Source organism: Mobula birostris, chromosome 18, assembly GCF_030028105.1.
Source record: "Mobula birostris isolate sMobBir1 chromosome 18, sMobBir1.hap1, whole genome shotgun sequence".
Lineage (NCBI taxonomy): Eukaryota > Metazoa > Chordata > Chondrichthyes > Myliobatiformes > Myliobatidae > Mobula > Mobula birostris.
In genome coordinates this window covers 11,955,702-11,978,170 of record NC_092387.1, presented here as the reverse complement: position 1 = coordinate 11,978,170, position 22,469 = coordinate 11,955,702, and the positions used below count along the sequence as shown (strand labels likewise).

General features: G+C 46.7%; 1 protein-coding gene across 2 annotated transcripts in view; it reads right to left on the bottom strand.

Annotated features, from left to right (window-relative positions):
- Window positions 1-11,367: 11,367 nt before the first annotated feature.
- Window positions 11,368-22,469, bottom strand: part of LOC140211945 (annexin A2-like) — a 29,972-nt gene continuing 18,870 nt past the window's right edge. For both annotated transcript variants that reach the window (XM_072282216.1, XM_072282217.1), the window contains 8 exons: window positions 20,358-20,448; window positions 19,192-19,271; window positions 18,559-18,618; window positions 17,972-18,065; window positions 15,538-15,633; window positions 14,211-14,269; window positions 13,726-13,845; window positions 11,368-11,871 (listed from right to left, as the gene is read on the bottom strand). In XM_072282216.1, the coding sequence (XP_072138317.1) occupies window positions 11,812-11,871; window positions 13,726-13,845; window positions 14,211-14,269; window positions 15,538-15,633; window positions 17,972-18,065; window positions 18,559-18,618; window positions 19,192-19,271; window positions 20,358-20,448 (660 nt within the window). In that variant the 3' untranslated portion in view covers window positions 11,368-11,811. The remainder of the gene's footprint in view (window positions 11,872-13,725; window positions 13,846-14,210; window positions 14,270-15,537; window positions 15,634-17,971; window positions 18,066-18,558; window positions 18,619-19,191; window positions 19,272-20,357; window positions 20,449-22,469) is intronic.

The window sequence follows — 22,469 nt, the reverse complement described above, 5'->3', positions numbered from 1 at the left end:
TTGAGTCGTTTGTTATGTCTCCCCTCTCGCTGTGAAATGAGAACACCTCTTTTTCCCTTATTAGGGAGAGAGAGCCTGTGGTATGTTGAATACCAGGTGAATGAGTCGCTTTGGGGTACTGCAAATCTGTGTCTTTATCGATGCTTGCTGCACGCTTGAGTGCTCGGAGGGGGGGTCTGCCAATGCGTTTTTGCTGGTGGGGGGTAGGGGTTGTTGCCTTGCTGTTGCTTGTGCGTGGGAGGGGGGAGCTGGGAGAAGCTTTGGGGTTCTAATATTTAACAGTCATTCATTCTTTGGGGCACTCCTCTATTTTTGTGGATATTTGCAAAGAAAAAGAATTTCAGGATGCATATTGTATACATTTCTCTGACATTAAACGTACCTATTGAAACCTAAATACATAACAAGAGGTATGTATTTACAATAAATACATTTACAGTACGTCACCTTATACTACTCTAAGATTCATTTTCTTGCAGGTATTCACAGAATAGGATCATAGAAAAACTACACACAAAGACTGACAAGCAACCAATGTGCAAAAGAAGATAAATTATGCAAATACAAATAATAATATGCAAGTAAATCAGTAATGCTGAGAACATGAGTTGTAGAGTCTTTGAAAGTGAGTCCACAGTTTGTGTTCAGTGTTGAGGTGAAGTTATTCATGCTGGTTCAGAAACCTGATGGTTGGGGGGGGGTAATAAATGTTCCTGAACCTGGTAGTGTGGGTCCAAAGGCTCCTGTACCTCCTTCCCGATGGCAGCAGCAAGAAGGTAGGTCTGGACGGTGGGTTTCTTGATGAAGGATGCTGCTGTCTCGTGGCAGCTCTCCTTGTCGATGTGCTCAGAGGTGGAGAGGGATTTCCCTGTGATACGAGGGAACCCATTCTCTCTCCAGCCACCCTTTTGCTACAGGACATCACTGTGTTCTTCCCTGAGCTCACTGGCTCCTATGTCATTCTCCACAGTAAATACAGACGAGACTTCCTCGTGACCATCATTACCAGGTGGGTCAATATTTGACACAGGACCAACTACACACCAGGCAAAATCACACAGGGCTTTGGTGCTGTGTTGGTGTAAAAGTGGCCAGAATAAGAACAGCAAGTGGTAAACAAGTGTTACTGTATAGAAACAGGCCCTTCAACACACTAAGCCAGTGCTGACCATTAACCATAATTTCCACCAAACCCACTTCTTTTCTTCTCCCCTCTTTCCCAACATTTCCCCCAGATTCTACCCAAGGCAATTTACGGCAGGCCATTAACCCACCAACACCAACCCAGGAGGAATGCTTAAAGTTCACACTGACAACGGCTGGGGTCAAGATTGAACTGGGGAATCCGGAGCTGTGAGTCAGCAATTCCACCGGCTGACTTACTGTGTCACCCAGTGTACAAGGTAATGCAGAAAAATGTAACTTGGTCCCAGCACTTTGTCTAAAACTTATTATTACAAACTCTCAAATGTGCATCCATCCATTCTAGAAGCTGCACAGCTCAGGCATAAACAAAAGGCAAATAAATAAAAATTTAATCATGCAATTAATTTAAATATTAAAAATAAATTTGTATAAAACTGACATAGAGCAATAGAACAGCAGAGGTTTATAGCAATTAAAAAAAGCTCTTTCGTCCACTGAGTTCACGCTAGCTCTTCTCTCAGGCTACCCAAAAATACTCAACATGACGCAATCTCCCCATATCTTTTTCTATTTCAAATATTTATCTAACTTTACCTTAAAGATGCGATGGTCTGTGCCTCCTCCTTTCCCTGTAGTAAAGCAATCCACGCTCCAACAACTCCCTGTGTAAAGACAATTCTCCTCATTCACTCCTCTTTCTCCCGGTGACAGCTTTAAATTGATGGTCTTGTCACCAGCTGTTAAAGCAGAGGAAATAATCCTTCCCTGTTCACTCAATCAAAATCCTTCAAAAATGAACAAAAATCACAGGCTCCTGAGCTAAGTGAAAATGGTATCGGTGTCCTGGCTGGATGGTTGAGGGGTAATAACTGTTTCTGAACCTTGTGGTGTGGGTCCTAAGGCTCCTGTACCTCCTCCTTGACGGCAGCGGCAAGAAGAGAGCATGGCCTGGGTGGTGGGGGTCCATGAGGATGGGTACTGCTTTCCTGCAACAACACTTCCTGTAGTATGGCGTGGAGGGCTTCAGCATGTTGGGCTGGGCCGCATCCACTACTTTTTGTAGGCTATTCCATTCAAGGGCGTTGGTGTTTCCATACCAGGCCATGAAGCAACCAGTCAATATACTCTCCATCACACATCCACCGAAGTTTGTTAAAGTTTTAGATGTCATGCCAAATCTTTGCAAACTTCTAAGGAAGTAGAGGCGAGGCTCTGCTTTCTTCGTAATGGCACTTGCATGCTGGACCCAGCACAGATCCTCCGAAATGCTAACACCGAGGAATTTAAAGTTGCTGATACTCTCCACCTCTGATCCCCCGATGAGGACTGGCTCATGGACCTCTGGTTTCCTCCTCCTGAAGTCAATAATCAGCTCCTTGGTATTGCTAACATTGAGAGAGAGTTTGCTGTGGTAACACCTCTCAGCCCCATTTTCAATCTCTCTCCTATATGCTGATTCGTCACCACATTTGAATCAGTAAATGACAGAGGTGTCATCAGCAAAGTTACATATGGCATTGGAGCTGTGCTTAAACACACAGTCATGTATAAGGTCAGTAGATAGTGGATTAAGCACACAGCCTTGTGGTATACCTGTGCTGGTGGAGATTGTGGAGGAGATCCTCTTTGACCCTCAACGCCTCTCTGTCCTTGTCCTTGTCTACTGTCAACATCCTATTGGAGAATCTTTCTGTGAAAATTCACTAGTGTTTCTGTCTACAAGGTTCCTTGCAAAAAGGTGAGGGAGTTGTTGCGGAGGCCCGGTGAATGTACAGGTGTATAACTGGCAAGTACATTTCTGCCACAAAGTTTCCTGGCAATGACTTTACATACAACGGCATTTACCTCACTGAGTCCATCACCATCCAAATATTATGGGCTCACTATTGACCAGAAACTCACCTAGGGCAGCCACAGAGCTACAAGAAGAGGTGATAGGTTGGGTATCCAGCAACGAGTGACTCACTTCCTGCCACTCCAAACACTCCCCACCATCTACAAGGCATAAGTCGGGAGTGTGATGAATACTCTCCACTACCTGGGTGAGTTCGGTCCTGGCAACCCTCACCATCCAGGACAAGTCTCCTCAACCTCCACCCTAAACATTCAGATTAGAAAGTCAGCTCCTAATGCTATGCATTTGTACTTTACTTGACTGATTTACCACGCATAGTCTATTGTTGAAGTTGGCTATCCCTTCTGGCCTTGGGCTCTTTGACAGATGACATGACAATGCTCAGTGTTCAGAAGCTCGAAGTACACAACAGCACAGTCCTGTGGCGATCACTAGACCAGCACAACACATCTTTGTTCGTAGAAACTCACACCAACACACCTCATCCCCAACCAACACAAGGTGCTCTGTACAGCCTCCAATCAGCTTCCTGTCCTTGCTGCAATACCTTCATTAAAGCACCTCTTTAAATTCCACATTGACATCCTCAAGATGGAGACTGGGGTAACCTACATCTTCCTGATCCATGGTCGGGTGTTATTACAGTTAATGACAGTGTGTGTTTCCACTTTCTCCAGGTCAGGTGTGGCAGGAACCAGTCCTAGGCAGGGAAAGCTGGGCTAGTGTTGAGGACTGGGTGTGCTCGTACACAGAAAGGGGACGGGCTGAAATAAAAACACTGAACAGCTAATGCAACAACTCTGTTTCTCTCTCCGCAGATGCATCTGACCTGCTGAGCATTTCCAACATTTTCTGTTTTTTATTTCAGATTTCCAGCATCTGCATTATTTCTCGATTTTCTTCCAGAAATCCATACTGGCTCTCCATTGTTCAAGTTTATCCAAATCCTTCAACACTCCCTCCTTAACTGTGGACTCAAATAACATCACAGGACTATATTAGACTCTCTGTTAACTTCATTCAACCATTTTGTATTTACAATTTCCTAACGTAACTGCAGCTTGGGATGGCTTTGATTGGAAGTTCCCTCTGGAGAGGATGAGAAGGTGCCCAGCTGTGTTGCTCTCCAGTACCGCCTGTGTGCTGAGCTCTGGATTCTTGTGGCTGTAGTGAGCCGCGGCGCCTGGTTAATTATCAATGGTCATGGACAGCCCTTCCCATCCTCTTCCTGTGCTTCCCCTTCTGCTATTTGCTTGTCATTTCAAACGTTACCCACTTTTTTAAAGGGCCAAACACAAATGTAAACACACTTGGTCTTACTCTCACTATTTCTCAAGGTTTATTTTCATATTCTGTTTTGTTTTCTGGCACTTTCAGTTTTTTATTGCCTTCCTTCATCAGAGAGACCTGAGAGAGGCTTTTAATATTATGAGAGGCATAGGTAGGATAGACAGTCATTATCTTTTCCCCAGGGTCATCATCATCATTACATGGGTAATATGGTCTATGGCCATGATTGTTCTTGGCAAATGTTTCTACAGCAGTGGTTTGCCATTGCCTTCTTCTGGGCAGTGTCTTACCAACATGGTAACCCCAGCCATTATCAATACTCTTTGGAGATTGTCTGCCTGATGTCAGTGGTCACATAACCAGGGCTTGTGATCTGCACCATCTGCCCGTATGACCATCCACCACCTGCTCCCATGGCTTCACATGCCCCTGACCGGGGTGGAGGGGGTACTAAGCTGGTGCTACGCCTTGCCCAAGGGTGACCTGCGGGCTGGAGGAGGGATGGAATGCCTTTCACCTCCTTTGGTAAAGACCCCAGTACCCATGGTAGCAATGTTAAACACCAGAGGACATGCTTTTAAGGCTAGAGATGGAAGACTTAAAAGGCAACGTGAGTGCTGAGTTTTTTACAGAGAGTGGTTTGTGTCTGGAATGGGTCACAAGGGTAGAATGGGTAGAAGTAGGCAGCTCGCTGGTGTTGAAGATAGGCATATCAATGTGAATAGAAGCTGGGATATAGATGAAGCATAGGAGGTCATTTAATGCAAATTGGCATCAATATCAGCACAACAATGTGGGCCAAATGGCCTGTGTCCTATGCTCTATGTTCCTTTGTTGTTCTTTATTTCTCCTGAGTTCCCACTGATCTGCATTTTACATTGTCACCTCACCGTCACCGGTACTGACTCGGTCTGCAGACAGAGGTCGTCTGCACCTCACCATCACCTATACCAACTCCATCTGCAGACAGAAATCGTCTCCATCTCACCGTCCCCGGTACTGACTCCGTCTGCAGACAGAAATCGTCCGCGCCTCACCGTCATGGATACCGACTCCCTCTGCAGAGATCATCTCCACCTCACCGTCTCCCGTACCGACTCAGTCTGCAGACAGAAATCGTCTCCACCTCACTGTCACGGGTATGGACTCCGTCTGCAGACAGAAATCGTCTCCTCCACCTCATAGTTATGTAGTTGTACAGCTCACAAACAGGCCCTTCAACCCAACTCATTCATGCCGACCAAGGTGTTTTCCTGAGCTCGTTCCGTTTGCCACATTTGGTCTATATCCCACTAGGCCTTTACAGTATGACTCTGTACAGAACTCGGATGTGACTTGCAGTAGGCAGTGGTTAGCACTTTACAATAGTACTGATGAACACACTTGATGTGTGGGAGGGGATTCTCGTTATTTATCTCCTTCTCTGATTAGGTGTCAGTTTGTGGGAGTTGACGTTTTGCTTGGTAGCGTCACAGCCTCCCTCCCCCTCACCCCCCCAATCCATGCCCTCCTGTGTTACCCAGATGCACTGGGGCAGAAATACCTCGGCTCTTCCTTGTGTCCCTGTGCTCAGTTCACCCACTCTGCTCCGAGCTCCCAACCTGCTCCCACCCCGCATCTTCCCTCTGCCTCACTACCCAGCTGTCCTTCTCCCCTCTGCCCACACCTCTTCCCAGTCTTCCCTCCCTTCTGGTCTGGCCTGGTTTAATTCGTCGCTCCCCAAACATGCACACGCACATGCACACACGTGTGCGCACACACACAACACGCGTGCACACACACGCACACAAACACACATACACCCACACACCACAAAGGACTGAGTGCATTCACCCTTATCTACACCCCTCACGTTATAAAGTCCACCTGTCAGTCCCAGCCTGCCCAACCTCTCCCTGTTACCCAGGCCCTGGAGTCCTGACAACATCCCCATGAAGCTCCTCCCTAAACCTGCAGTACAGTACCGATGTTTGACCTGCTTCGTCTGCAGCTTACTTCAGCTGGGGAGATGCAGTCGTGCTGAGCACAAACCCTGCATTACACCTTCAGCCGTACAGCAGAGCTGGTGACTGATATACAGCAGGAAGGGGACCAAGGACTGCAATTTCATAGTCCAGTGGAGAGAAACCAGCTGGGACCAGTGAAAAGGTGGCAGGACCTCTGACATGCGCTGTGGAGGTAGGGTGGCCATCACTGGTGGCTGTGACATCATGGGTGACATCCTGACATCACTGGTGGCTGTGACATCATGGGTGACATCCTGACATCACTGGTGGCTGTGACATCATGGGTGACATCCTGACATCACTGGTGGCTGTGACATCATGGGTGACATCCTGACATCACTGGTGGCTGTGACATCATGGGTGACATCCTGACATCACTGGTGGCTGTGACATCTGGGTGACATCCTGACATCACTGGTGGCTGTGACATTGTGGGTGACATCCTGACATCACTGGTGGCTGTGACATCATGGGTGACATCCTGACATCACTGGTGGCTGTGACATCATGGGTGACATCCTGACATCACTGGTGACTATGACATCATGGGTGACATCCTGATATCACTGGTGACTGTGACATTGGTGACATCCTGACATCACTGGTGGCTGTGACATCATGGGTGACATCCTGACATCACTGGTGGCTGTGACATCATGGGTGACATCCTGACATCACTGGTGACTGTGACATTGTGGGTGACATCCTGACATAATTGGTGACTGTGACATCCTGTCAGCCTCGGGCTGGACAGCAGAATGACTGGGGTGGGAGGGAATGTGGTTATTGCATCAAAAAAGCTTGGAGCCCTATCTAGAACCAATCCTGGGCAAATCTTGGAGCTGGATTCTGGTCAGTTGTGCCTGCTAAGCATACAGTCATGGAAAAATACAAGACAGAAACATTCCCTTCTGTCCAATTAATCCATGTCAAACAATTTAAATTGCCTACTCCATCAACCTGCACCCCGGTCTATGGTCCTCCGTACCTCTACCATCCATGTACCTATCCAAATTTCTCTTAAACATTGAAATCAAACTTGCACGCACCAATTGCACTGGCAGATTTTTCCACACTCTCACAACCTTCTGAGTGAAGAAATTTCCCCTCATGTTTCCCTTAAACTTTACACCTTTCTCCTTTAACCTATGACCTCTAGTTGTATAGTTGTAGTCCCACCCAACTTCGGTGGAAAAAGCCTGCTTGCATTTACTCTAACTAAACTCCTGATAATTTTGTATATTTCTATCAAATCTCCCCTCAGTCTTCTGTCTTCCAAGGAATAAAGTCCTAATGAATTTAATCTTACCTTGTATCTCAAATCCTCCAGTCCCAGCAACATCCTTGTAAATTTTCTCTGTACTCTTTCAACCTTGTTTACATCTTTCCTGCAGGTAGGTGACCAAAACTGTGCACAATACTCCAAATTAGGCCTCACCAATGTCTTATACAACTTCAACATAATATCCCATCTCCTGCACTCAATACACTGATTTATGAAGACCAATGTGCCAAAAGTTTTCTTTACGACCCTGTCTATCTGTGCCACCACTTTCAATAAATTATAGACCTGTATTCCCAGATCCCTTTGTTTTACCACACTCTTCAGTGCCCTGCTCTTTACTGTGTAATAGGACCAGCACTCCACTAGCCACAGGCCTCCAGTCAGAGAGGCAACCATCTACTACCACTCTCTGGCTTCTTCCACAAAGCCAATGTTTAATCCAATCGATGATCTCATCTTAAATGCCAAATGACTGAACCTTCCTGATCAACCTCCCATGTGGGATCTTGTCAAGTTCCTTGCTAAAGTCCATGTAGAAAACATCCACTGCCTTACCATCATCAACTTTCCTGGTAACATCCTTGAAAAAAATCTATAAGATTGGTTAGACACAACCTACCACACCCAAAGCTACGCTGACTATCTGGAATCAGTCCGTGTCTATCTAAGTACTCAGGTATCCAGTCCCTTAGTATACCTTCCAATAACTTTCCCACTACTCATGTCAGGCTCACTGGTCCTTAACTTCCTAGTTTATTTTTACAGCCTTTCTTAAACAGCGGAACGACATTCACTATCCTCCAATCCACACTAATGACTACAACGTCATAATTCCAAGTGCTGATCCATGCCCTGAGCTCATCTGCCTTTCCTACTACACTCCTTGCATTGAAATATATGCAGCTCAGGACACTAGTGGCACTATGCTCAACCTCTTGATTCCCGACTTAGTCTGAGGTCTCCACAGCCTCTCCATTAACTGTTCTGGCACCCTGGTTCCCATCCCCCTGCAACCAGTCTAAACATCACCAGCACCCACCCCCACCTGTACAGCACTAGCAAACCTTCCCACTAGGATATTAGTTCCCCTCTAGTTCAGGGGCAAGGCATCCCTTCTATACTGGTCCCACCTTCCTCGGAAGAGAACCCAATGATCCAAAAATATTATGTCCTCCCTGTTACACCAACTCCTTAGCCACATTTTAAACAGTATAATCTTCCTATTCCTGCCCTCACTAGCATGTAGCATGGGTAGCAAACCAGAGATCACAATCCTGGAGGTCCTGTCCTTTAACTTAATATTTACTCCCTGAACTTATTCTGCAGAACCTGATCATTCTTCCTACCCATCTCATCGGTACTTACATGGACCATGACCTCTGGCTATTCACCCTCCCACTTGAGAATGCCAAGGACTTGATCTGAGACGTCCCAAACCCTGACACCCAGGAGGCAACATACCATCTGGGAATCTCATTTTCATTCACAGAACTTCCTTTCTGTTCCGCTAACTAATGAATCCCCTATCACCGCAACTTGCTTCTTCACCGTTCTGAGTGAGAGCCAGACTCAGTGCCAGAGACCCAACCACTATGACTTTCCCCTGCTAGGTCATCCCTTCCAACAGTATCCAAAGTGGTTTTACTGTTTTTGGGGGGAGGCCACAGGGGTACTCTGCACTGTTTTTAACCATTCCCCTTCCAGACTGTCACCCGGTTTCCTGTGTCCTGCATCTTGGGTGTAAATACTTCTCTATATGTCCTATCTATCACCCATTCATGGGCATGTGGCCAAGTGCTTAAGGCATTGGACTAGCGACCTGAAGGTCGTGAGTTCAAGCCCCAGTCAAGGCAACGTGTTGTGTCCTTGAGCAAGGCACTTAATCACACATTACTCTGCGACGACACCGGTGCCAAGCTGTATGGGTCCTAATGCCCTTCCCTTGGACAACATCGGTGGTGTGGAGAGGGGAGACTTGCAGCATGGGTAACTGCTGGTCTTCCATACAACCTTGCCCAGGCCTGCACCCTGAAGACTTTCCAGGCGCAGATCCATGGTCTCGCAAGACTAATGGATGCATTTATTTATCACCCATTCAACCTCCCAAATGATCTGGAGTTCATCCAGTTAAAGCGGATTGGTAGAAGTTGCAGCTGGTTGCACTTCTCGCGGGTGAAGTCGTCAGGGACTCAGGAGGTCTCTCTGCATTCCCACATCCCATAAGAGTGGTGTTCAACTACCCTGCCTGGCATCTCTACTGTTCTAGCTGTTCTCATATAAAGAAAGAAAACTATAAAGAAACTGGCGGGGGGTGGGGGGACGGAGGAGGAAGAAAATCTACCTACAGCTTTTTTGCTTTCTGTCACTTAAGCCTCTCCTCACTGCAGCCTCAAAGTCTCCACTCTAACACTACTCAGTCCAGCAGATCCTCTCCCCCTTGTCCCCGCCTTATTTTAATCTGTTCTTGCCAATCCGTCCCAATCACTGATTGGCTGCTTCTCAGAGCACCAAAAAGGCTGTGAACCAATGTCTTATGCAGGCAATCAGCGAACCTGAGTGAACTGCGTCTTCTCACCCTTTCAATTGCTGATTGGCCGCTGCTCAAAAAAAAGGTTCCATTGCACATTTTATAGTTCTATCCATTAGCTGTGAATGTTTCCACTCAAGGTCACTAATTTGTTGTGATTTCAATCTTCCCTTCATTGAACTGAGTCAGTCAGTCTGCCTTAGACAGAACATAAGTCCCACGGCTGCAATATTTCTTGTTGGCCCATCAAAAAATCAGTGTGACTATTTGGCCCACCAAGTCTGTCCTGTCATTCAATTAGGATATTATTTTTACTTTAATCCCATTCTTTCACCTTTGTCCCTCTGTGTCCACTCTCTCAAGGCCTTTCAGTATTGGTGAATTTAAAATGAGATCCCCTCTCATCCTCCTGAACTCCATCGAGTTACAGCCCCAGAAACACCGAACGTGTTAAGTCTTTTATTTCTGGGATCTTTCTTGTCAACCTCCTCTGGATCCTCTCCAGGTACAGCACATTCTTCCACAGAAATGGGGCCCAAATTATTCACAATATTGAACAGCATTCAATATTCCAAGATTCCACTCTTCCCGGAATATCACATTCCTTACTTATAGATTCCAGCATTGGTTGCCGTCGCATTCCTGCTTTGCGTCTTCCAGCAGCTCCCTCCGCCTTTGCTCTTCCTTTCCCTTCACACCCCACTCTATCCGACCGTTTTCTCTGCCTCCATCTATCACCTGCCTGTTTCTGTCCCCATCTTCCGCCCTCCTCTTCTCTGCCTGCTCTCATTCCTTCTCACCTCCTCAGTCCACCAACCACCCTTATCCCCGCCTCACCACACCCCATCCCCTCTTTACAACGCCATCTCCCCTCTCCACTCTTGGTCCTCAACCCGAAACTTTGACAATTCCTTTCCCTCTCGACCTGCTGCTCGACCTACTGAGTAGCTCCAGCAGATTAAAGACAGTGTGTTCCACTGTCATTAAAGGCAGTGTTCCAGTAATCATCCCATTTTTTTTATTTCACATAGAAGAACTGTGGTTAAAAGCATATCCTGCTGCTAGGTGGGTACATATTAGAGCACAGTACTGTAATTTTCAAGTGCATTGAGCCTGTTCTGTTCTGCCACATTCATCCTTCACAATGCATCTGAAACAAGTTATGTTGAACCAATGTAACCCAACACCAAATGGCAGAAACTCAAACCCAAAGTTTTGCTTTAAGTTCTGAGTTTCTTCAACAGCAGGTGGCCTTGCCGAGTATTTTAAAATCTTTATTGACTGACCACAAAGAATTTTCTGTTACAATCGCATGATAACACACTGTTGGAATATTTTGTGGCTACACAGCAAAATGAGGAGAGTTAAGTGTTTCAAAAACACAAGAGATTCTGCAGATGCTGGAAATCTTGAGCAACAAAATCAAAATGCAGGAGGAACTCAGCAAGTCAGGCAGCATCTATGGAGGAGAATAAACAGTCCATGTTTCAGGCCATGATCTTTCATCACAGCCTTTAGTCCTGATGAAGAGTGTCAGTTGGAACATCGGCTGTTTATTCTCCTCCATAGATGCTGCCTGACTTGTTGAGTCTCCCCAGCATTTTGTATGTGTAGGTTAAGTGGTTCAACCTATATCCAGTCGCCCCGCATCGGGAATGAGAGGAGGGTGATACTGCAGTACGATCCCTCGCGAACATTGCATTTAGTCATCACCTCCACAGAGAGCCAGCAGAACCCGTTCGTAGTCATCCTTGGTCGCAGCCTACAGCAGAGAGAAGAAAAGTAGTTACCCCAAGACCACCAGCCACACGGGGCAGTTATTGTGCTCCCAGCACCAGACAACAGACTGCAGAGGCTGGAATTAGGAGCAGCAATTAATCTGCTGGAGGAAGTCAGTGGGTCTAGCAGCATCTGCGTGATTTCCTTCAACAGTCCCACCTACCACCCACCATTGCACCACGTACGCAGTTCATGAGGTAGAACATACACCACAGGGCACAGAGTGAAAAGTTAACCCCACCGCTCTGTACATCATACTTCATGGTGTTAATGTGTGCATCGGAAGCCCAGTAAGAGGGGAGCATTCGATTAGTTTCGTGGAATGATCCCAGGTGTGGAAAGGATCGCCTTGGGAGTGGTGTACGGGGGCAGCGACTCTAATTTCCTTCCATTCCGTATAGTTGCAGAAAAGGACCAAGACTGGAAGTTTGAGAGTGGGACAAGGCCAGCATTACTCAGCTGAGGTACGATTTAGCAAAAGTGAACGGAATGCGAACCAGTGGTAGAGAAGTGGGAGGGGTCGTGGAGGGGATCGGGGAGAGACACTCTCATCCACAGAGCAGCGGAAACCTTTCCAATTCCAAACCATCTAGGGATGGACGGTAAGGAGCAGACAGGGCAGAATAAAGCTGGAAAGGCAGAACAATGACGGACAAGGAAGGAAGTCTGAAAAAGAACAGAAGGTGCAGGGAAGAAATGAAAAAGTAAATTACGAAGGTGTGCGATAAAGTACTGATGAATAAATTCTAAGAAAGCCTACAGACATAAATAAATGAATATATAAATACATATATACATACGTATACATACATATAAATAAATACAGACATAAATACACTAAGGGTTGAAGGGAATGGAAGGAGTGAGCCTTGCAGGTGGAGCAGAGTATATGTAAAGTTCTGAATGAATACCTGTTGTCAAGGAAGGCCATGTTGTGATAACAACTGGGAGGAAGAATGCAAAGCATTAATAAAAAAGAAAGAGGGAAGGCACTTTTGTTGAGCAGCACCATCGAAAGTGGGTAAATCGCAAAGTTGAAAGAGAAGGTATCTCTAGCTCTGACAAACATTACAATACTCTGACAAAAACCTAATATGACCAAGGGGCCCAAGAAGAAACTGAGTTACAGTGTTTAATATTATGCGGTCTAACAAGCCTGAACATCTTATTGGAGAGGCCACTTTGCATTTGGGTGATGTTAGTCAGTACAACGTTCGAGAGGAGGTGAGAACTTTGTCGGGGTCTGTGGTGTGCAGGCAGAAGCTTTCCCCTATGAAACTTCCACCAGACAGAGCCATGGGCTGAGAGTTGGGAGGCGGGATGACACAAAGCCTGTGTCTGGCAGAGATGGACACAATCGGCCAAGTAGCCTCTGCTTTCTCAGGCTCCATGTGATTCGGCCTTCCAAACCCGGAGAGCTCAGGTCTCTGAGAGGGAGCCTTTCTAGTGTTCGCCTCCCTGACCTAAACTCCTCCACAACATCAAACAACAAGCCTGCATTCTTCCCCTGGACCGCTGCTAGCTTGCACAATCACCTCCCCTATCACTTCATCTCCTGCCTCCACCCCTTTCCCCTTTGTTCTCTTCTCCTCCTTCCCACTTTCTCTTCATCGCAAACATTTCCATTCACTCCTCTGTCTCTCTCCACAGATGCTGCCCGACTCACTGAGTATATCCTGTATTTTCAACTTTTGCCTCTGTTACTCATGAGGTAAACTAGACAAACTGATCCAGAGACTGAACTACAAATACAATCCTTCTCTAATAGTCTTAGGATGCTCCAAGGTAAGGCAAACACACAGAGAGATGCAGCAACACCCAACAGGCAGACACTCACCTTTATACATTGGTAGAGAGATTTGCCAGTTTTCTTCTTGAATTCTTTTCTGATTAGTAGAAGGTCAATCTCACAACGTGACACCATGATCCTCGTTAATACATCCCGCTTCAGGTCGTTCTGCAGATTACACAGCTCAGTTTAGCTTACGAAACACAACCAGCAAAGCAGCTGCTGATTCTATCTTACAGCATTTGTGCTCTAGTGACTGCTCAACAGGACGTAGATTTAAGGTGTGAGCAAAGAGATTCAATAGGAACCTGAGGGTGGCTCTTTTATGGAATGAGCAAGTGGTTGAGGCAGGTACATTTACAACATATAAAAGTCACTTGGACAGGTATGTGGGTAAGAAAGTCTGTAGGGATATGGGCCAATCATGAACAAACGGTATAGTGTAGACTGGAGTCTTGGTCAACACGGACCAATTGGGCTGAAGGACTTGTTTCTGTGCGACTCTAAGTATTAGCAAAGCTGAGAGCTTTTACCTTTGCAATCGGAGACAACTTGTCAGCAAAGAACTCGGGAGTGCTCTGGATGCACTGCACTGTGAAGAGATAGAGAGAGGGGCTGTTATTGACACGCAGCCGAGCAGTCAGAGCACAGCACCTAACACACAGCTCACCGCAAGGAGGTGAAACTCTGGCGGAAGGTCAGCACCTCGGTATAAATGCAACACGACTGAGTGAGTCAGCTTCAACTCAGGCCCTCCTACCCACCACTCACTGGCAAGAGGCTCGTGCAATCGTGAGGGGTCCACCTTCAGTCAGCACGCTGACAACACAAGCTCTACCATGCAAGTCAACCGTCAAACAGCGAATTGGCTGCAAGTGGGAGAACTCTTTAATTACTTCACAATTGAGGTCACAAAGCTGATGGTAACCCAGCTGCAAAATGTGACACCCTCATCTCCCTTCTGTCTCTGCACCACTTATTGGCACTCTCCACTGGCAAGCTCCCCGCTGGCATGGGCACTGCTCCCTTTCACTCTCCCGTCAGCGAGTGGCGTAGTTAACTTTAGGGATCTCGTGGTCAGTCTCAATAGGAGGTGGAGTGTTGGGAAGACGGAGGTCTAAGTGTGGACCTCCACTGTCAGAGGCTGGTGCTGTATACTCGGTACAGAACATTTTCATAACAGTTGTTTGATATCGGACCCATCCCCTGTACACTGTTGTAAGAACAACAACAAAGACTTAGAGCTTGGTGTCCAACTGTGGACATTCACCAACATTATCAACACAATGAGCTTACAGTATCCATCAGTTAGACCAGAAGGATATCCCAGCCAGGGCATGATCGGTTCCAGTGACCATCACCCAACCTGCTCTGTTATCTCCATCAGTTGGGCCCCAGCACAACAGCAGTAAGAGTACCACCGCCCGAAGAAAATCGATGTGTCTGTGATGCTGCTGCAACTGGTTTTCATCGCACCTGTGCGGACGTGGACTTGCGGAGCTGACAATAAACTTGACCGGCACCTTGATGTTGAAGGTGTCAGGGTCACTGCCAGGACTGCTCTTGCAGCCTGAGCCTCACCGACATCCTAACAATCCCAATCAGTGGGAGCTGGGCACTGTCCATAACCAGTCAGTTCTCCAAGCCTGGAAACGATCATCCCAGGAATGGGTGCTGGGTCTCACCTGGACCACTGTGGCAGGTGACAGGATCAAACCTTTGGGCCCTCCAGACATTAGCAATTCCATTCCCACCACATCTGAGCTGATGGCAATTTCCAAACTCGAAACGCCCTACACCTAGAGCAGCAACATGCGGCATTCAGAATGGAGAAGATAAGGTGTGAGGCAGTAGACTTACCCAGAGCCAAAAGATTACACCTCAGATCTTTTGAGATGTCATCCTTGATGCTTTCGTTGATACTTCTGGGACTGTAGACGTTGTATCGCTGGAAAACTAGTCAAAGGAAAACTCAGGTGAGGATGTTGTTGCTTTTCTCTCATACATTGCTTTAGTTCTTTACTTTGCTTTGGCCTTTGGTTTTGTACTGCTTGCTCAGTGTTTCTACCACTTCCTCCCTCCCCACTCTCCAAGGTCCACATTCTGACATGTCTCCCCATTTATGCACTTCACAATCTGGTGTTTTTTTCATTTCTTACTACATTGATGTTCTATTTTCTGCCTCTTCCATCAATGTTTAGTGACCCTTTGGTGGCTTCTAATCTCTCCAATCTTCCAGCCTTCCTCTACAACTTTACTAGTCTTTGCCTTCAATATAACACCATCTACCAGTTTTCAGTAATGTGTAGTCTTTACTCCTGAATTGACTGTCTATCTGTTGACAATAATGCAAACCCATTATTGCTCCCCTCCCATCACCTCTTTTTAACTAATTTCTCATTTCACCTGAACAACACCTGCTCTTCATTTCTACTTACTTGCATTTAAATTTGATACTAGTTCTGTACTTAAATGTGTCGTTCTCAAACAGTATGTGAACGTCTAGACATAGTACAAGGACTTAACTCCTGTTAGTCCTGTTAGGGGCCTTTACATGTCACCCATGATGAACTGCTTCCCTTGCTGATTCCTATCTTGTGGAAAATACTCAGTTTCTGTCCTTGTGAGAGAAGTAATTTCTCACCCGAAGTTATCTTCCTCCATTAATGTCAGAGCGAACTCTCTTGACCTTCAGCATGGAATATTCGGTTCCCATTTTTTGCTTAACAGCTGCCATGTCTCTGTATTAGCCGTTAGATTGGATGGAGTTACCTCTAGATAGTTTAACTATCTTAGGGTCATGGGGTCATAGAGTTGCTTAGCATGAAAATGGACCCTTTGGCCCAAATGGTTCATGCCAACCATGATGCCCATCCAAGCTAGTCCTATTTGCCCATGTTTGGCCCAACCATTTCTATACATGTAGCTGTCCAACTATCTTTTAAATGTTGTTAACGTACCTGTGTCAACCACTTCCCCTGGCAGCTCATTCCATCGATGAGCCACCCTCCTTGTAGTAAAATTGCCCCTCAAGTTCCTCTTCAACCTTTCCCCTCTCTCTTCAATCTATGCTCTCTAATTCCCGATTCCCCAACCCAGGGAAAAAGACTGGGTGCTTTCATCCTGTCTATGGCCCTCATGATTTTATATACTTCCATAAAAATACTCCTCATTCTCCTACACTCCAAGGAAAAATGCCCTAGCCTGTCCAATCTCTTCCTATGACCCAGTCTCTTGAGTCCTTGAAACATCCTTGTAAATCCTTTCTGCACCATTTCTAGTTTAAAAACATCCTTCCTATAGCACGGTGAACAAAACTGAACACAATACTTCAAGTGCTGTCTGACCAACATCTTGTACAATTGCAATAGAATCTCTCACCCTGTCTATTTGTAACTCCACTTTCAGGGAGCTAATTACTGAATTTTAATCTGCTCTGTTCTACAACACTCCCAAGGCCCTGCAGTTTGTGTGTAGGTCTTACCCTGGTTTGAATTTTCAAAATGCAACACCTAGCACCTATTATTATTAAACTGCATTTGCCATTCCTCAGCCCACTTATCCAGCTGGTCCAGATACTAATGATTCCAATATCAATGTCTTTTACCATTTTGCCTCATTTTGCAGCTTTGCCACCTTTTGTCACACTCCTCATCAATACAATTAAACTCTTAAACATTCCCTTACCTGAATCCCAACCTCTCCCCAGCTACTTCGTTTAAAAGCCAATCTATCATCCACTTATTCAATTCACAGCAACTCCAGCCCAGCCTACATTGAGTAAAAGCTACCAGATCTGAAGTGCTGCCTCTCCGCCAGAGCTGGTGCCAGTGCCCCGTGAACTTAAACCTCTTCACACTGCTCCTCTCTGAGCTGGACTTTCCTTTCGCTCTACTCTACACAGATATATAGACTATCGATTGTCTTTCTGCTGGTTTGGTAGATGGGAGCTCCTCACACTCCACCAGCAGCAACCCTCTGTATCTCAGCCTCAGCTGGATCCTTGCATTCCTACTCCTGCCCTCTCACGGTTTGAGAAGATGATTTTAATCCAGGCATTATGCAGGCTTCATCAATATTGGGGCTTGTGTCTGCAGAGAACAGTATCTGTCTGTCAGTTCCTACTGAGTCAGTCTGTCTGTTTCTACAGCGTCCATATGTTCCTGCAGAACCTGTCTGTTCCTGCAGTGTCTATTTCTTCAGTTCCTCTCCACAGAGGCTGCCTGCACTGCTGAGTGTTTCCAGCCTTCTCTCTTCATACGATGCAGAGGCCACCTGCCAGTGGCCCTGTTACCTTTCCTCAAGTGGGGAATATTCCTCTCGGTCAATATGCTGATCCACTTTGCAGTGTCTATTCCTTTCTTTTGCTTTGTAGCTTCATTGAGTACCTGCAGAGTCAAACATGAGAGGGGTGACTGGAGAATGGTTTCGCACACCTCCACAGGCCTCTGATGCCCATCCCCAACCAGTGCTTGTGGTCTTCATTGCAGGACAGGGTTAAGTGTGTCTGTACCAGGTCAGACCCATTGGAGATAGCTGATGGAATGACCACCAACTCACCCAAATCTGACTGGGGTTGTCGGACTCTGAGGGTGTGCAGTCAACCTTCTCGATCCGTTGGTGGGCTGGAGATCACCCCTTGCACTGGGCATGACCTCCACAAGACAAGTGGCTAAACCCCTCTGACAATGGAGATCAGACAAAATCCTTGGACACTTTGCATTAAAACCCCAAGAAACCTGACACCAGGCTTCATAACAAGATGCACTAAATCCTCATGGATAGTGACCCAGATCGAAACCATTTCCAACACAGAACATCGCGGGTAACTATGCCAGTGTTGATCGGTGTCAGTAAGCAGGACTCATGCCCGACACCTACCTTAGCATCGGAGTCAATCAGTTCGTGATCCTCTACATTGGATGGTTCTGGACGGGTACCCTATGGGCAAGAAGGAGAAGCTGAGTCACTAATTGGTAGACACAACCATACAGTGTACGAACAGAAGCAGGACGCTGAAGTAAACTTCTGTCACACTCAGCTCTGTGAGACTCGCTGCACCCTCCCCCTCGGGACAACTGTTCCCCCCTCTTCCTCCCATGCAGCTCACTTCAATTCCCCTCTCCGTTGCTCTTCCTGCCCTGCCTGCCTGTGGCTCCAGTTCTTGAATCATTCTCTTTCTCCTTCTCTCCTGTGTGATCAGCAAGGTGGATTTGGTGGGAATTTGCCGAGGCTGAGGAACGTGTCAGGGTACAAGGTGGAGTAGGTGCCCAAAGAATCTGGCCCTAATTCTGATGGGCCCTCACCCTCTTCCTACGGATGCCTATTCCTGCAACACACTGCCAAATATCCCCAGCTACTTACCAATCTCTCTAAGTCTGCTAGCTATGACTACATGATTACATTCCTCCCAATATCCACGTTACAGAGCTTTCAGTTCCATACCTCACTGATGAGCTTAACAGACAGGGAGCAGGAATACACAACTCAGGTTTAATAAATGTAGGAAGTTACCTTGGCCAAAGCACACAGAAGCTTACTGAAATCTCCTGAAGTGTCGTCGTTGATATCATTTACCATGTTTTTCTTGTTAACTGTAAAGATTTGTAATATGGTTAGTTGGGCTAGAAGCCTGAAATCCCACACCACCCTGTTCAGGCACCACCTTCATACAACCATCAGGTTCCTGAACCGATTGGCACAACTCTAACCCTACCCCAGCAATGGAACATGATGGACCACTTTTTGCCAATGCAGACATGTCACTGATTTTTTTTTGTACCAGTGTCTAGTTGTGTATGGCCCATTTTACTCTCATCACTGCCTGGTGTTCTGTTCTGGGTGTTGTCTGAACCGATGTGTCTGTGCTATAAGCTTTTCATTGTACCTGTATCTCACCACATGACAATGAACTCAGCGCGACTTCATTATCTGGGCTGTATCACATTATGAAGCTACATGAAGTGGTGTTAACACATTTACAACATCTCCAGACCGAACCTATTCACCGTCCCACCAAGGTTATATACCTGCCCCTCACTCTCAATCTCTCTGCAATTCCAAAATGTGAGCGTGATGGTGGAGTAGTATGAAGATCCATTGCACTCCAAATCCTGCATTCTCTTCTGGGCACTGTACATGCAAAGGACATCCTGGTTTGGAACAATGGTGACCTTCCCCACAATGTTGATACTGGGGGTCATGTCGCTGAATGTCCAAGATGGGCGTTTGGGTTCTACCTGCGGGATATCAGTTTGAACAGGACATGAGGGGGCAACTTCTTCACGCATAGGGTGGTGTGAATTTAGAAAGACCTGCCAAAAATAGTGGTTGAGCTGGACACATTTAAAAGCCATCTAGATAACTACCTGGATAGGAGAAGTTTAGATGGTTATGGGCCAAACATAGGCAGATGGGATTATCTCTCTGAACAGCACATTTGGCATGGACATTGGGCTGAAGGGCCTGTTTAGATGCTGTGAGTCCATAACACAATGCTACCATGGGCATAGGCTGCTGAGGATGATGTTAACGTTAATCCCTCAAGATCATCTGGATCATACACCTGTCACATCTGTCAAAACTTCCTGTCCTATAATTCAACAATTACTGCAATGGACAGAGAATTCTCCTATGTTTGCTCAGCATTCCCCTGCCCCCGCCCCTGCCACTTTACTCACCTTCTTGGTAAGCCTTGTTCATATCCTCAATCTCCTTGTTTGAACGAGAACACAGTATCTCAATCAGAGTGGCTTCATTTGTTCCCAGCCCCTGTCAACAATACATCTTAAGGATCACTTTTGAAAGAAAAATCATAAGTTATCAGAGGTACACCATAAAACATTTTGAGCAGAGACTACAACAGTTACCAAACAGAAAATGCAGGAAACACTCATCAGGTCAAGCAGCGCCCGTGGAGAGAGAATTAAGCTAATGTCTGAGGTTGATGACCTTTCATCAGAATTGGTGGACACTTTTGCCCTCTTTCTCTCTCCATACTTGCCTCTGAGCTTTTAACTCACTCTCATGATTTTGGTGTTGCTGTCTGAGCCAGCGTTTATGGCCCATCCTTGACATGCCCATGAAGACCTGGCGATGAAATGTCCTCCTCCGCTCTCAGGGAGCGAGTTCCTGGATTTGGACCCAGTGACGTCGAAGTACCAGTGAGGTATTTCCAAATCAGGGTGCTGCACAGCTTGGAGGGGAACCTGCGTGTGGTGGTGTTCAGGTCTGGGCAGCGCTGCTGGAGTAGCTTGTGTCACTGGTAAACGGTACACACTTCACCCAGTGTGTCCTAACAGGGGAGAGCGGGAGTGACAATCAAGCAGGTGTCCAGCCCCAGTGTGATTGGAGCGACCCTCCTCGGGGCAAATGGAAAGTGCTGCATCTCATTCCTGACCTGTGCCAGAAAGTGTCAGTAGGTGAGTCACCCATCGCAAGATCTCCAACCTGCTCGCATAGCCTGAACCAGTGAATTTCTGGTCAATGGTGAATCCTGGGGTATTGGTGCTGGGGTTAATGCTCAGGTAAGTGGGTTATTTTCACCTGCTGGAGGTGCCGTGCCTTGAATGCTGCCTGGATCTTCCTGCACACAGACGTGGACTGCGTCATCTGCTGAGGAACTGTAAGCGTAACCGGTGAGCGTCCACACTTCCGACCTCATGACAGAAGGAAAGTGACCGATGAAGCAGCTGACAAAAGCTGGTTCTCGACACTGTCCTGAGGAACCCCTGCAACTCCTGTGAGAAGTGCCTCTCCATGCCAACAAACTTCAGTTGTACGCACTGAGCGTTCTGCCTCATTTCATTTCACATTCTCAGCATCTGTGATACTTTGCTCCTGCTGAAAATCCTGTTCAAACCAAACCAACCTCCTGCAGTCACAGCTAAAGGCCAGCAGATGGCAGATCAGAGCTGTGTCACTGCAAATGCCCGGGCTGCCTGTACTAATCCTCTCTCACACACCTTCTCAGGATCCCGGCTGACTCACTTCCACTCAAAGATGTAATGCTCAGTCTTTATGAGGAATTGGTCAGACCACATTTGCAGTATTGTGAACAGCTTTGGGTCCCACACCCAAGAAAGGATGCGCTGGCATTGGAAAAAGTCCAGAGGAGGTTTACAAGTTCAAGTTGGAATACTTTTGAATCCCCACAAAAGTGATCTGGGGAATAAAAGGGTTAATGTGTGAGGAGCATTTGGGTCTGTTCTCACTGCAGTTTAGAAGAATGAGGGTGGGGGATCTCATTGAAAGCTACCAAATATTGAAAGGCCTGGATAAAGTGGACGTGGAGAGGCTGTTTCCGATAGTGGGAGACAAGCAGCAAAGGGCACTGCCTCAGAATAGAAGGACATCCCTTTGAACAGAGATGAGAAGGAATTTCTTCTGCCAAAGGGCAGTGAGTCTGTGCGACAGATGACTGAGGAGGCCAAATCATTGGGTATATTTAAAGTGGAGGTTGATAGGTTCTTGATTAGTAAGGGTGTCAAAGGTTACGGGGAGAAAGCAGGAGAATAGGGTTGAGAGGGGAAAATAAATCAGCCAGTATCGAATGGCAGAACAAGCTTGATGGGCTGAATGGCCTAATTCTGTACCTACATCACGTGGTCTTATGGTATCCTGTTCCCTGGTTTTCGGAGTGACCTATAAGGACACTGTGGTAGCTATAGACTCTCCCACAATGGGGGCTGAGGTGGGTGACGGGGGGGGTGGGGGGTGATGGTGGGGGCTGAGGTGGGTGACGGTGGGGGTGGGGGGTGTGCTGTGGTTTGTGAAGGTTAGGCAGGACCTCT